This window comes from Sabethes cyaneus, chromosome 1, assembly GCF_943734655.1.
Source record: "Sabethes cyaneus chromosome 1, idSabCyanKW18_F2, whole genome shotgun sequence".
NCBI classification, from domain to species: Eukaryota; Metazoa; Arthropoda; class Insecta; order Diptera; family Culicidae; genus Sabethes; species Sabethes cyaneus.
In genome coordinates, this window is record NC_071353.1 from 70,386,883 (window position 1) to 70,403,810 (window position 16,928).

At 36.5% G+C, this 16,928-nt stretch overlaps 1 protein-coding gene across 1 annotated transcript in view; it reads right to left on the reverse strand.

The window, feature by feature from the left end:
* Nucleotides 1-15,126, reverse strand: part of LOC128733071 (E3 ubiquitin-protein ligase HRD1) — a 41,432-nt gene extending 26,306 nt beyond the window's left edge. The window contains exons 1-5 of the mRNA XM_053826663.1: nt 15,017-15,126; nt 14,682-14,945; nt 14,384-14,629; nt 13,949-14,328; nt 13,438-13,796 (exon numbers count right to left, since the gene is read on the reverse strand). Coding sequence (XP_053682638.1) covers nt 13,438-13,796; nt 13,949-14,328; nt 14,384-14,629; nt 14,682-14,816 — 1,120 coding nt within the window. The 5' untranslated portion in view covers nt 14,817-14,945; nt 15,017-15,126. The remainder of the gene's footprint in view (nt 1-13,437; nt 13,797-13,948; nt 14,329-14,383; nt 14,630-14,681; nt 14,946-15,016) is intronic.
* Between the last annotated feature and the right edge of the window lie 1,802 nt (nt 15,127-16,928).

The following is a 16,928-nucleotide window of genomic DNA, read 5'->3' on the forward strand; positions in this document are numbered from 1 at the left end:
CTTGAGTAGTATCTTATAGCGTTTTTTTTAACCTGGGTCAGTTCCAACTCGAACACTGAATAAAAAACCCGATTTAATCCACCTACTGGTGAAAGGAACCTTTGTTATACGGTCTTACTTGCTATTTGAGATAGAAATCGACACGTCTTCTGAACATAATTCATCTATTGGTTATCATTGCGTAGTGCGTTGGTTTACATAAAATTTTTGAAAATTGAAAAGTTAACAAAATTTGAACAAAATAGGAACACTTTTAAATGTTGATAGATCCTTTTTTCATGAAATTGCTTTCATCAATTTTTATTAATCTTCGGTTACTCACGCTGTTGTATTTTGTACAACACGTGTAGGTTTTTCAACGCCATATTGTTATGAAGTTACAAATCGTTGTTTAACTAACGTATATTCTTCAACTAACTTATTGTGAGCAAAATGTCATAATTATTCAATGCATTAATAATTTAAATTGTTGGGAAAACGTATGCACCAAAACTATCAGCCAATGTAAAATGTTTAAAATGTATCCGTCTGCTGGTAGTCGAGTAATTCGGAGTCAAAATTAGGGTATTCTTTATAATCAAAGTTCTACAGTTCCTAAACAAGCAAACACACAGGTATACTATTTTCAGCAAAGTTGTGTATTTTTACTATTTGTGCAATTTTGTAGTACATGAAAAAGTCATGCAACAATTACAAAAAGAGCAAAAATAAAAAAAAACTGATTTTACAAATTCATATACAATAAATAAGATTTTTCTATCTTCGCTGCAGAGATAGAAGGTTACTGTCTTCAGCAAAATTTCTTGTAATAATATGCTCTATAACTTTGCAGAACATATCAATGTGTTATATTGACACTGGAAAAAAATATTTTTTTATTTCACTTTTAGGGGGATTAATCAAAATTTAAATCCCACCAGACGATAGAGTTTTCAATTTCTAGAAACTCTTCCAAAGGTTCGATAAACCTAAAACCAAGTTTTCCTAGTCAAAACTCTAGTGCACACGTTTTCTTCGGTTTGGGGCTATTTTGCGCACGAGTAACCGTGTTACAAAAGTTGGCGCGAGTGTTCGAGGGTTCTATATCTTTTGATCGGTGGAACCAATTCTTATGAAATTTTTCATATATATGTGTAGTGTGAAAACCTCTCGTTTGATATTAAAATAATTGAAATTAGGTAAATTATCTTGGTATAAATAATTATAAATTATTGTTAATTTTGGTGTGGTGTATACGATTGCTCATAACTTTCAAATTAAACGTCCAATCAAAAAATCATTCAATAGTGATCTATTAGGATATATTATCTTTCAAATGAGGCTAATAGCGCATAAATCGGTTTGGCCATCTCTAAGAAACAGGCGATAATTATTACCTTGTCAAAACAGGTTTTTTAAGCATAACTTTTAAACTACTTGTTTGTTTTCAATTAAAAATTCCTGAACAATTTAACTTTAATAAGGACTTTCATTTGATACTAAGATCGTTGAAATCGGTCATGTAGTTCCGGAGAAACCCGTGTCACGTATTTTTCACATTTTTGCTAGTAACTTTTAAACGAAACGTCGTATCACGAAACAACTCAATAGTGATCTACTAGACAATAACACCTTTCAAAGAAAAGTAATAGCGAACGATTCGGTTCAGCCATCTCTAAGAAACAGGCGATAGAAAAAATCATTACATACATACACACACACACACACACACACACACACACACACACACACACACACAGACATTGCTCAAATCGTCGAACCCTATCGATTGGTATATGTGACTTGGCCCTCCGGGCCTCGGATCAATTTCGTGTTTTTCGACCAATTTTTAAACCAGTCCAGTTATAGTATAACAAAGGTAAAAACATTTTCGGGAAAATAAACAAACGTTTTCAGGTTGTCAGTGTATTGTTCATGGCGGGGTTGAAACTGTAAAAATACCCAGAGCGCACCCGTCGTCTAAAAAGTTCAACCCAGAGCGAAACTAAGTTCAACCTGAGTGAAAAAACAAACGTTTTGACAACCGTTCGATTGGAACTAGAGCGAACCTGAGTTGGACCTAATCAAATACAAAAACGCTATTAGTGTTAACCATGGTGAAGAACATTTTGCTAGTGGCCAACATTTTAGTAATTTTTTTGGCATTAACTCTAACAACTTCTCCCAGCCGAGATTCAAGCATGCGATGACTGATTTTATGGATCAGCGTCTTACATCGAGGGTACATATGAGGCGCATTCAGTGTCTCAAATTAATTGAAATACTGAAAATCAATGGTTTCAAACATTAGTACATAAACAACCGCATACAATAATCAGGCCACATTTGAAGCAGATTAATCTATACCTATAAAGAAGGATTTCTGTCTGTCTGTCTGTCTGTCTGTCTGTCCGTATGTTCCTTATAGAATCGAAAACTACTGAACCAATCGGCATGAAAATATGCATGTAGAGGTTTTTTGGGGCCAGGAAAGGTTTTAGTGATGGTTAGAAACCCCTCCTCCCACTAAGAGGGGGGGCTCCCATACAAATGAGACACAAATTTCTGCATAACTCGACAACTAATCAAGCAAATAGAACAAAATTTGGCATGTGGGTGTTTTCGGTGACAAGAATTTATTCTATGGTAAATTGAGACCCGTCCCCTCTTTATAAGGGGAATTATAACTCCTCTCCTCTTTAAAAGGGGGGGCTTCCATACAAATTTCCTCATAACTCGAGAACTAATCAAGCAAATAGAACCAAATTTGGCATGTGAAAGTTTTCGAGGGCAAGAATATTTTCTATAGTAAATTAGGACCCCTCCCCACTTTAAGAGGGGGGGCTCCTGTACCAAAGAAACAAAATTTTTTCATAACTCGAGAAGTAATTAAGCAAATGGAACAAATTTGGCATGTGGGTGTTTTTGGAGACAAAATTTCTATGATGAATGGGGACCCCTCCCCGTTTTAGGAGGAGGGATCCTATACACATGAAATACAAATTTCCTCATAACTGAAGAACTAATCAAGAATATGGAACAAAATTTAAAATAATTGAAATTAGGTAAATTATCTTGGTATAAATAATTATAAATTATTGTTAATTTTGGTGTGGTGTATACGATTGCTCATAACTTTCAAATTAAACGTCCAATCAAAAAATCATTCAATAGTGATCTATTAGGATATATTATCTTTCAAATGAGGCTAATAGCGCATAAATCGGTTTGGCCATCTCTAAGAAACAGGCGATAATTATTACCTTGTCAAAACAGGTTTTTTAAGCATAACTTTTAAACTACTTGTTTGTTTTCAATTAAAAATTCCTGAACAATTTAACTTTAATAAGGACTTTCATTTGATACTAAGATCGTTGAAATCGGTCATGTAGTTCCGGAGAAACCCGTGTCACGTATTTTTCACATTTTTGCTAGTAACTTTTAAACGAAACGTCGTATCACGAAACAACTCAATAGTGATCTACTAGACAATAACACCTTTCAAAGAAAAGTAATAGCGAACGATTCGGTTCAGCCATCTCTAAGAAACAGGCGATAGAAAAAATCATTACATACATACACACACACACACACACACACACACACACACACACACAGACATTGCTCAAATCGTCGAACCCTATCGATTGGTATATGTGACTTGGCCCTCCGGGCCTCGGATCAATTTCGTGTTTTTCGACCAATTTTTAAACCAGTCCAGTTATAGTATAACAAAGGTAAAAACATTTTCGGGAAAATAAACAAACGTTTTCAGGTTGTCAGTGTATTGTTCATGGCGGGGTTGAAACTGTAAAAATACCCAGAGCGCACCCGTCGTCTAAAAAGTTCAACCCAGAGCGAAACTAAGTTCAACCTGAGTGAAAAAACAAACGTTTTGACAACCGTTCGATTGGAACTAGAGCGAACCTGAGTTGGACCTAATCAAATACAAAAACGCTATTAGTGTTAACCATGGTGAAGAACATTTTGCTAGTGGCCAACATTTTAGTAATTTTTTTGGCATTAACTCTAACAACTTCTCCCAGCCGAGATTCAAGCATGCGATGACTGATTTTATGGATCAGCGTCTTACATCGAGGGTACATATGAGGCGCATTCAGTGTCTCAAATTAATTGAAATACTGAAAATCAATGGTTTCAAACATTAGTACATAAACAACCGCATACAATAATCAGGCCACATTTGAAGCAGATTAATCTATACCTATAAAGAAGGATTTCTGTCTGTCTGTCTGTCTGTCTGTCTGTCCGTATGTTCCTTATAGAATCGAAAACTACTGAACCAATCGGCATGAAAATATGCATGTAGAGGTTTTTTGGGGCCAGGAAAGGTTTTAGTGATGGTTAGAAACCCCTCCTCCCACTAAGAGGGGGGGCTCCCATACAAATGAGACACAAATTTCTGCATAACTCGACAACTAATCAAGCAAATAGAACAAAATTTGGCATGTGGGTGTTTTCGGTGACAAGAATTTATTCTATGGTAAATTGAGACCCGTCCCCTCTTTATAAGGGGAATTATAACTCCTCTCCTCTTTAAAAGGGGGGGCTTCCATACAAATTTCCTCATAACTCGAGAACTAATCAAGCAAATAGAACCAAATTTGGCATGTGAAAGTTTTCGAGGGCAAGAATATTTTCTATAGTAAATTAGGACCCCTCCCCACTTTAAGAGGGGGGGCTCCTGTACCAAAGAAACAAAATTTTTTCATAACTCGAGAAGTAATTAAGCAAATGGAACAAATTTGGCATGTGGGTGTTTTTGGAGACAAAATTTCTATGATGAATGGGGACCCCTCCCCGTTTTAGGAGGAGGGATCCTATACACATGAAATACAAATTTCCTCATAACTGAAGAACTAATCAAGAATATGGAACAAAATTTGGCATGTGGAAGTTTTCGAGGGCAAGAATATTTTCTATGGTAAATAAGGACCCCTCCCCACTTTAGGAAGGGGGGCTCCTATACAAATGAAATGCAAATTTCCTCATAACTCGAGAATTAATCAAGCAAATGGAACCAAATTTGGCATGTGAAAGTTTCCTAGGGCATGAATATTTTCTATGGTGAATTAGAACCCCTCCTCACTTTAAGAGGGGGGGCTCCTATACAAATGAAATACGAATTTCCTCATAACTCGAGAACTAATCAAGCAAATGGAACCAAATTTGACACGTGGGTGTTTTTGGAGACAAACATTTTTTCTATGATGAATTGGGACCCCTACCCACTTTAGGAGGGGGGGGCTCTCTTACAAATGAAATTCAAATTTCCTCATAACTCGAGAACTAATCAAGCAAATAGAACCAAATTTGGCATGTGGAGGTTTCTGGAGGCAAAAATATTTTCTATGGTGAATTGGGACCCCTCCCAACTTTAAGAGGGGGTGCTTCTACACAAATGAAATACAAATTTCCTCATAATTCGAGAATTAATCAAGCAAATGGAACCATATTTGGCATGTGGGTGTTTTTGGAGGCAACCATTTTTTCTATGATCAATTAGGACCCCTTACCTTTTTAAGAGGGGGGGCTCTCATACAAACGAAATACAAATTTCCTCATAACTCTAGAACTAATCAAGCAAATGGAACCAAATTTATCATGTGGGTGTTTTTGTAGGCAAGAATATTTTCTATGGTATATTTTCTATGGATTTCCCCACTTCAAGAGGGGGGGGGGGCTCCTATACAAATGAAAAACAAATTTCCTCATAACTCGAGAACTGATCAAGCAAATGGAACCAAATTTGACATGTAAGTGGGTTTGGACGCAAGATTTTTTTCTATGGTGAATTGAGACCCCTCTCTTTTTTAGAAAGCGAGTTATGGCCCATCTCCCCTTTAAGAGGGTGGGCTTCCATACAAATGAAAGGTAAATTTCCTCTTATCTCGAGAACTAATCAATCAAATGGAACCAAATTTGGCATGTGGGAGTTTTAGATGGCAGAAATTTTTTCTATGGTGAATTACGACCCCTTCCCCTTTTAAGAGGGGAGCTCCCATACAAATGAAATTCAAATTTCCTTATAACTTGAGAACTAATCAAGAAAATGGAACCAAATTTGGCATGTGGGAGATTTTGGAGTCTTGAATTTTGTACGATAGTTAGAGACCTCTCACCCCTGTGGTAGGGGGATATGGACTCTCATACAAATAAAACAGAAATTTTTGCGAAACTCAAAAACTAATCAAACTCGAGAAATTCGAGACTCTTCCATAAAACATTAGTCAATACAAGACCACAAAAACTATCTATAGTAACACTAGATCAATCAGGACGAGACGGTCGCGAGTGTTGCCGGTGACCCGCCGTCGGAAGCGCCGCCCACTGGGGGGCTTGCAAAGCTCGAGATTGTGACAAAGATCATCCGAGATTCATGATTTATGTACAACACAGGTTAATTTGTGGCAATACGAAGTTTGTCGGGTCAGCTAGTAAATCAATAAAAGTGCTTGATAATTCTGATAAATTAGTAATTTTTTATGGGTATTTCTGTAAAAAATCACGCTGTTTAAAAAAGTCACGAAACATAGACGCCTTGACTAGTTGCCAAAAAACGAAGCATTGCAGATGTTTTCAATAAAATAAATATTGAAGAAAGGTAATTTTTTGTCACACTGGAATAATGTTTGAACCAAAAAACCCATCTTTATGCGATTTAGTACTTGCTAGTTCATGCTTGCATTCAAATTTAGTTTCAAGAGCGATGAATTATATGTAAAACTTGATGTTTTCAAATTTAATTTATTCGAGATAAAAAAATAACATATCTTTAAGTCGTATATATAGTAAAGAGCAAAGTATGCCCTTCAAAATGCCGTCAAAATTTGTTTCGTTTGCCCTCACCAAAGATATCAACATTTGAAAAGGGCCTATTTTAAAAAGAAAAATGCTAATTACTCATGATTGGCTCAATGTATAAGCACGCTCTATGCTGCAAAATTTTTGTCTTAAAGAATCCTAAAAGTTATCTGAAGACAACCTTTCCAAAAATTTCGCAATTAAAAAGTTACAACGAAAAAACCGTTTTTTAAAGAGTCACCCTAAATCGATTCAGAAAAATGGCTCCAAATCAGTCAATTGAAGAGTTACAACAATTTTTTTTTAAATTGCATAAAATTAACAGTTCTACAACTTTGACGAACAATGTTTACTTCTATTTTTCAAAATAAAAAAGTTAGATTTTCGATTTGTTTGAAAATAAAAACCACCCTAAAATTTGATAGCACATAAATGAGCGCCTTTTTACATGCAACAACTTTGTCGAACACAAATTTTGTCTGGAAGGTCAATTTTAGGCTAGAAACCTTAATTTCCGCCTAAAATTGTCTCCTGGACCACTGTGCACTGTGCGGTGATATGAAATTATACTTAGAAATAAAAAATGAGACAGATGTCAACACATTTTGTAACGAAATACAAATCTTTTATAATTGGTGTAAAAAGAGTTTACTTCAACTAAACGTGAACAAATGTAAATTAATTAAATTCAGTAGGAAACGATATACACCTATGACCAACATCTCCCTTGGAGATCAAATGATACAAAACTGTGAACGAATTAGAGATTTGGGACTTATTCTAGACTCAAAATTAACGTTTATAGATCACTATAATACAATTACTTGTAAAGCAAGCAACATGCTCTGTTTCATAAAACGCTTTAGCTTTAATTTTCCTCTTTAGTTTTAAGCCTTTCCTTTCCGTCATAAGACGACTGCTGCAAGCTTATAAATATCGAAACATTAAAGGCGCGTCGTGAATTTGCAATGGTCCCATTTGTTAATGGCATAGTCTCACAACGTATTGACTCTGCCGAACTCTTATCTAAATTAAATTTTTTCGCACCTACTAGAAATTTACGTGTTCGTACACTATTTGCCACGGATCATTATCTAACTAATTATGCTACATTCGGGGCCATAAATCAAATGATGGTGCTATACAACCAACATTGTAATTTTATTGACTTCACAATTAAAAAAACAAAATTGAAGCTATATTTTCGGACAATGCGTAACTCAAATCAGTAACAATAGAAAACTAGCAAAAAGTGATTGATAAAATTATGTTAAGCTTGCATCACGGTCTACACACGATTGACTGCAAATCTATACCTATAAAGAAGGATTTCTGTCTGTCTGTCTGTATGTTCCTTATAGAATCGAAAACTACTGAACCAAACGGCATGAAAATATGCATGTAGGGGTTTTTTGGGACCAGGAAAGGTTTTAGTGATGGTTAGAAACCCCTCCCTCCACTAAGAGGGGGGGCTCCCATACAAATGAAACACAAATTTCTGCATAACTCGACAACTAATCAAGCAAATAGAACAAAATTTGGCATGTGGGTGTTTCCGGTGACAAGAATTTATTCTATGGTAAATTGAGACCCCTCCCCTCTTTATAAGGGGAATTATAACTCCTCTCCTCTTTAAAAGGGGAGGCTTCCATACAAATTTCCTCATAACTCGAGAACTAATCAAGCAAATGGAACCAAATTTGGCATGTGAAGGTTTTCGAGGGCAAGAATATTTTCTATAGTAAATTAGGACCCCTCCCCACTTTAAGAGGGGGGGCTCCTGTACCAAAGAAACACAATTTTCCTCATAACTCGAGAACTAATCAAGCAAATGGAACCAAATTTGACACGTGGGTGTTTTTGGAGACAAAAATTTTTTCTATGATGAACTGGGACCCTTCCTCACTTTAGGGAGGGGGGCTCCTATACAAATGAAATACAAATTTCCTCATAACTCGAGTGCTAATCAAGCAAATGAAACCAAATTTGGCATGTGAAAGTTTTCGAGGGCAAGAATATTTTATATGGTGAATTAGGACCCCTCCCAACTTTAAGAGGGGGGGCTCCTATACAAACGAAATACAAATTTCCTCATAACTCAAGAACTAATCAAGCAAATGGAACCAAATTTGACACGTGGGTGTTTTTGGAGACCAAAAATTTTTTTATGATGAACTGGGACCCCTCCTCACTTTAGGAGGGGGGGCTCCTATACAAATGAAATACAAATTTCCTCATAACTCGAGAGCTAATCAAGCAAATGAAACCAAATTTGGCATGTGAAAGTTCTCGAGGGCAAGAATATTTTCTATGGCGAATTAGGACCCCTCCCAACTTTAAGAGGGGGGCCTCCTATACAAACGAAATACAAATTTCCTCATAACTCGAGAACTAATCAAGCAAATGGAACCAAATTTGGCACGTGGGTGTTTTTGGAGACAAAAATTTTTTCTATGATGAATTGGGACCCCTACCCACTTTAGGAGGGGGGCTCCTATACAAATGAAATACAAATTTCCTCATAACTCGAGAACTAATCAAGCAAATAGAACCAAATTTGGCATGTGGAGATTTCTGGAGGCAAAAATATTTTCTATGGTGAATTAGGACCCCTCCCAACTTTAAGAGGGGGTGCTTCTACACAAATAAAATACAAATTTCCTCATAATTCGAGAACTAATCAAGCAAATGGAAACATATTTGGCATGTGGGTGTTTTTGGAGGCAACCATTTTTTCCATGATGAATTAGGGCCCCTTACCTTTTTAAGAGGGGGGCTCTCATACAAACGAAATACAAATTTCCTCATAACTCTAGAACTAATCAAGCAAATGGAACCAAATTTATCATGTGGGTGTTTTTGTAGGCAAGAATATTTTCTATGGTATATTTTCTATGGATTTCCTCACTTTAAGAGGGGGGGGGGGGGGCTCCTATACAAATGAAATACAAATTTCCTCATAACTCGAGAACTAATCAAGCAAATGGAACCAAATTTGACATGTAAGTGGTTTTGGACGCAAGATTTTTTTCTATGGTGAATTGAGACCCCTCTCTTCTTTAGAAAGCGAGTTATGGCCCATCTCCCCTTTAAGAGGGTGGGCTTCCATACAAATGAAATGCAAATTTCCTTATAACTTGAGAACTAATCAAGCAAATGGAACCAAATTTAGCATGTGGGATATTTTGGAGTCTTGAATTCATTTTACGATAGTTAGAGACCTCTCACCCCTGTGGTAGGGGGATATGGACTCTCATACAAATAAAACATAAATTTTTGCGAAACTCAAAAACTAATCGAACTCGAGAAATTCGAGACTCTTCCATAAAACATTAGTCAATACAAGACCACAAAAACTATCTATAATAATACTAGATCATTCAGGACGAGACGGTCGCGAGTGTTGCCGGTGACCCGCCGTCGGAAGCGCCGTCCACTGGGAGGCTTGCAAAACTCGAGATTGTGACAAAGATCATCCGAAATTCATGATTTATGTATAACACAGGTTAATTTGTGGCAATACGAAGTTTGTCGGGTCAGCTAGTAAATAAATGAAAAAAAATTTAAAAACCATATTCCATATTCAAAACAGTGCCTAATTCTGAACAGTTGCAAATTTTTCTTAAATATTGACAGAACTCTAGCTGTTTAAACCATTTTAATAATATGAAATCATCAGATGTAGTGATTAAATTGTTTAAATAGCTAGAATTTTGTCATTATTTATCAAAAATTTGCAACTGTTTGGAATCAGGAACTGTTTTGAATATGGTGCTTGCACGATACTCGAAAAAGTGATCAATTTCACCCGAATTCACGGTATTTCCAGTCGGAATGACATTAGGCCGTATGAATAAAAGAGTTTGTTTCACTCCTTCCATAAGGTTTACTCGGGAAAAGCAAAGAAAACTGTTTTATTCATACGGGCTATTGTACCATGGGGGGGGGGGGGGTGGGGGGGGGGGATTGTACCAACAACCAGAAATGTTTGTTTGTAAAGTTATACTAGATGGTTGTCCGACTTTCTCTAGAAAACTAAACCCCAGAAAATAAAATACCGAAGGATATTCCTCAGAAAGAATCACTCTCCAGAAAACCAATGCCCAGAAAGTACTAAATTCCAGAAAACCAATTCCCAGAAAGTATTAAATTCCAGAAAACCGATTCCCAGAAAGTACTATTTACCAGAAAGCTATTGACAAGAAAGAACCAATATCCAGAAAAATATTTAACGAGTAATCCGTAACAAGTAAGTAAATTACACTTCTTTTTTTTCGCGAATGGGTTACGCTCGTTACAAGATGTGGCACCTATTTTAGTAGCAAACGTTTCCTATGATTCAGGGCGAGACGGCCGTAGGCCGCGAGTGTTTGCCGGCGACCCGCCGTCGGAAGCGCCGGCCACTCAAGGCCGCAGAAATCACCTCTATTTAGGTGCATGCGTTTTTCTAGGTTTACTGACTAGTAGGAGTTATCCCGAGCGGTAGCGAGTAAGGACAGCATATAATTACCCAACAACTGAGCACGCCGAAAGTTGTGAATGGTTTCTATGACAAAGTAAAGCCTAGGTGCTTTCGTTATCGAAACTTGACCTTCTGTTTTTTTAAACGACAGACTTCGCAGCCAGCTGTTAGAGGGCAGGACAATTGCAGGGCCAGTTGCTACGATCCTATTCACTCTAACAGCCTCTCCCAGTCGAGATTCGAACATTCGATGACTGGCTTATTAGGCCAGCGTCATACCTCGAAGCCAACTGGGAGGTTTCTATGACATACTGTTTAAATTTTCCAACTGTAACAGTTAAATCCAATAACCCGTATTACTCTACAGTATACCGCTAGTCCGACACCCAATAATCCGACGATTTGATAGTTCGGATCTCACTAATCTGGAAAATTCCGAATTAAAAAGGATTGTACTTAGCTTCATTTAACCGAACACTGCCTTCATAGGGGGTCTTCATTAGAATCAAGATGTTATTCATTCCAACTAAATGAGGCGCGCTTACGGTAACTGTTATTTCGCGGATTTCGTATAATTATTTCTGGGAAATAGTATTCTGGCGATTAGTTTCTTCTGGAGAATAGTATTCTGGCAATTAGTACTTTCTAGATATTAATTTTCTGCGGATTAATGCTTTCTGGTCAATGGTTTTCTGGTTATTGGTGCTTTCCGGGGTTTGGTTTTCTAGGAAAAAAGCTTCGGCGTTTTATTTTCTGGGGAATAGTTTTCCGGGAATTGTTATACAATCGCAATTTGGTTATACAGCAGGACAGAATACTGATTTTTTGAACTCATATTGATGTAAACTAGATCAAATTATATCAGAATTTGATATAATTGTGATATGCCTGGACAATTTTTGTTATTTTAAGGGGGCATAGTACTTTTTCAATTTAAAGAAATCGAAATTTTTTTGATTATTTCGAAAGATTAACATTTTGACCATATGTGTTTCAAGTCATTTCGATGAATTCCAAAAATTGACAAAGTTACAGCTATTTGTACCGCGCATGTCTGGAGCGATTACACAGCGAATAAAAACTTCAACGTCGTTTTTCTCGAAACCAGGTTTTGAAAGTCGGTACCATAAATATCTCAAGAACGGCTCAAGCAATTCTCATGATTCTTTTTTTGTTTCAAAGCCAACAAAATTATCTAGTGTTTGACCCATCTGTTTTTCGATATTACAATTTTTGTATTTTTTAGAAATGTTAAAAGTCAATTTTTTCGACTAAAAACCTTACTTTTATATTTGAATGTCCGCCATTTTGTTATGAGTTCGAATTTTAAAAAAAGGATGGGTCAAACACGAGATAATTTAATATACTTTCATGCCGTTTTGGAATTTTTCAATTCGGATAAGCCCCTTAGCGCCAATCCATGGTACCGCAAATCATGTTTTTTTCGAATGATCATGTTCAAGGAGCCAAAGGGGATTTGGCCGGGTCTGGCCGGCCTAATTTTTTGGCACACTTATACTACATTCTATGGCGGTTCAAGCGATGCTAACTTTAGCTGCCAGTAGGAGTCTATTTACGGAAAAAAATACTTGTAAAAACGGTAAAATTTATGCTTCAAATCCAGTTTTAAAGCAAATAAAGCAACATATGATATATACACCTTCTAGAAAGTTACGTATTTTAATAGTATCCAAAAGTTTGTAGAACATGTCGAACCTGTTAGATGAGGTTTTGTGTACAAGAAGTTTAAAAAACTGATTTTAAGGGGGTCACGACAGAAAGTCAATTATATCTCGCAAACCATATGATGCAGATACTTAGTATCTTCGGCAAAGTTTAATGAAATTCAAAGTTCTATGACTTTGCCGAACACATGACCATGCTATCTAGTTTTGTTATCCCTTTAATATCCAATTATATGAAAATGTCATTAGATGCAGAATATTTTTTCATGAAATTTCTCCTAAGACACCTAAGCTCGAAAACGTCAGGAAAAGCGAGAAAAGCCTTTTGACCGCCTTTTTCCAGAATGGTCCCACTGTGCAACGGTTTCGCGCATGTACAATATGCCATGCTTTTGACCTTATCGTAGATCATTTTAGCTTCTAATAAAAACCTTGATAATTTGCATAAAAAACTAAGACTAAGAATAATAATTTCAGTAAACTTACCATTTGGCGTTACACCTGCTGGACTTGATCGATTGCCTTCATGATTCACCTGATTGCCAATTTCATTTCCAACTTGCTGCACAGGGCTAGGGCTGATTGTTGTGAGAGGCGTTCTAAGAATGTTTAATCGACAAGTGGGGCATGTCTGTTGCCGCTGAAACCATGATCGCAAACAGGCAGTATGAAATATATGGCCACATGGCAATTTTTTTGAACTGTTAATCATATCTTCTCGACAAATAATGCAAATATTATCGGAAAGTTGTAATTCCTCCTGTGTTGCGTCTGGATACAGTGTATTCATATTTCGGATTGCTCGACGAGATAAAATAACATCGTTCAGAGCTTTTTTGAAATTTCTGAAAGATAGTACAAAAATCAGTGCATTGATAATTAAAAATTTCAAAGTATACTGAAACATCGTTCTTCTGTTTTTTTGATTAATCTGGTCAAAACTATAAACAGTAGTCTACTATCGATAGTCAAAACTTGATATCATAGGTTAATTTACCTCATTGTGTAGTACATTGGTCGGAATGCAAAAAGCGGCAATGTGTAGATCTTTACCATAAGAACTACAAAAATGACATATAGTACCACACGGATAAACCCTACGATGAGTTCAGTATAAAGTAAAAATACTGCTTTATTTTCCCACGGAGTATCCGAGCGTAATTCGGCAGCATGGAACATGTACTTGATAGCAATGTTCAGTACCATAGTCATGAGGATAGCATATTCGAAACCGAAAACTAATTGGACGGTGGCTCCTTTGGCAATTGTTGATTGGTATGCATACGAGATAAGCTGATAATCAAGGACGCCAAGACACACTAATAACCCTGCAACTCTCAAATGAAATACCCATCCTATCACTGGACTTCTCTCCATCTGTAAAAAAGTTATCAAGTTAATATAGTCTTATGAGTACTCTAAAAATACTTACATAATCTACACGGTCTTCCGCCAACCAGTGAAATGATTTTAAAAACAACAAAACTGTGAATAATGCTACAAACTTTGGATTGAAATCGTCTCTGAAAACGGTAAAAGCTAGACAGGTTTCAGTAAGCGCGTACCAAAATCTTTCCATCAAGTGCTCGAATTCTGCAGCTCGTAAAGTTCCAAGAAATATTTTTTTCATAAGTTTACCGAGCATTAAAACCAAAACAAGGGATTGTATGTAGATTACCTACAAGTAAAAAAAAATAAAAATATTTTGCCAGATATCTGAACATACGTACCGCCATGCTCGGATTGGATTTAGTAATGTAAACTACGGATGGATAGAATTGTTTCTTTTGATAGTAGGCGTTACCTACTACTAAGCATGTTAGTGCCATACTCAGAACAGATATTCCCAAAGCACGCATTTTCATAAAATATTCAGCCAAAAGGCTGATAGTTTCAAAGAAAATATTAATTTTGCAGAGCGTCAGGTGCGTTTACTAACAGGTCGGCTGGTTTGGCTTCTGAATTTATTGTTGTCGTATGTCAGAAAACTTTATCTGTCAAGTAAAATAGAGGAACACTATTGTAATATCAAGACACAGAGATTAAAGAATACTTCAACACGAACCGTATTGTATTGCAAATAGATCAGCATTGCCGAATAGAGAAAACAAAATGATGAATGTTTTTTTTACAAATCGAAAATTTACGAATCGTTTATTTAACTCAAAATTATTTTACCACGTACACACCGAAGATAGCGAAAATTTTATCACGTATAGGTTTGTCATATACTACGAAACGAAAATAAAGATCTTAACCTGAAGAATTGTCACCAGCAGAGATGCCAGTTTGACTTTATGGACAGGGATGGCAGGTGATTTTTTTGAAAAGTCTTCACGAATCAAGAAAAAATGAAGATAGAATTAACAAAAGGGCGAATGTCGCAACCGTAAACAAACCGAGTGAGAGTTGATTTTCCTATGCTGGTCCAGCAAAAAATAACTCTCACTCGTTTTGTTTACATTTGCGACATTCGCCCTTTTGTTAATTCTATCTAGAAATGTCGACTAACATTTGAAAGGGGCGGATAAGCCAACTGTCAAACAGAACGAGTGAGAGTTCATTTTCCTGTGCTGGTCCAGCAAAAAATAACTCTTGCTCGGTCTGTTTGACAGTTGGCTTATCCGCCCCTTTCAAATGTTGGTCGACAAATGTCTTCATTTGTCATCCTTCGGCTTACCACCCATAGAGCTTTCTGACAGCTCAAGCACCCACACTAGCGAACACGAAATACGCGTGTATATATCTACATGATGTTTACCCTAGTGTTTACCTCATTTTGGCGAACAGCTGATGCTGGAGGAAAAAACCGAAAAATAGCGATTATTGGTTGCGCTGCTCCGTTTGCCACACAGCAGAGCACATATTTCGCTCAAATTTTTCATCCTGTTCCAAATTCACGCACATATTTTGAAAATTTGCTGGTATTTAAGCCAGCGGAAGACGAAATTCATTCTATACCTTGGTGACAAAGGAATGCATCTCTTTTGTTTACTGTTGTTGTTTGCCTCATTTTCAAGCACCAATACACACATAACTGGAAAGCTCTATTTAAATGGCATGGTGAAGACATGTCTTCACTAGAGTGACTATCCCAAGTAACCATAAGCATTATTCTAAAACCGTATATTGGAAATAATTCTGCATCCCAAGTGCCAAACTTCTGTATATTAGCAATCTTAAAGCTTATAAAACGTATACACTCAACCCCCGCTAATATGAAAAACAACTCGTTCAGATTGGGCGAGTTCATTTTTAATCTGAATATTTGGTAACTCTATTCATTTTCACATACGCGCAAGACGCGCACCCTATGAGCTTGTTGTTTTGATTTGACGAAAACAAACGTTTTAAAAACATTTCAAACATGCGCGAATTTTAAATGTTCGGTTTGTAGAAGACGAAATTGGCTGGGCAGTTTCGACTAAAATGGTCTATTTTGAGTGCTGGAGAGAGGTAAGTTGCATATGAGCTATATTGCCAAAGCTCCTGAGCAATAGGAAACGCATTAAGATTTTTTGCTTTTTTTAATTAACCGGTTAACTTTAACGTCAACTGTGTGTGACGCTTGATCGGTTTTTAATGTGAACGCATTCATACCAACGGGGTACAGATTAAAAATGTTCATATTAAAGAAGGTCATACCAACGGGGGTACACGGTATTAGCATTGTTGATGTTTAGAAGTATTAACGTAAATCAGCATTAAAGAAAGCAATATATGCGCATATAACGTAACAATATAATGCATTTAGTCAATTGTATTAAAACTTGACTAAAACTTGACTTCTTATTTTGCTATTCTGCGGCCACTATTTGTGCCCTCTTCCATCTGACGGTTGCCGTCTTTTTCTACCCTATTGGTAATGCAGGACAATATGATATTATATGAGAGGGAATATCACCAAGATTTAAATACGACTAATTTAAAGTGACCAGATTTTTTTTGAACGAATGCGGGACGGCAAAGGCAATCTA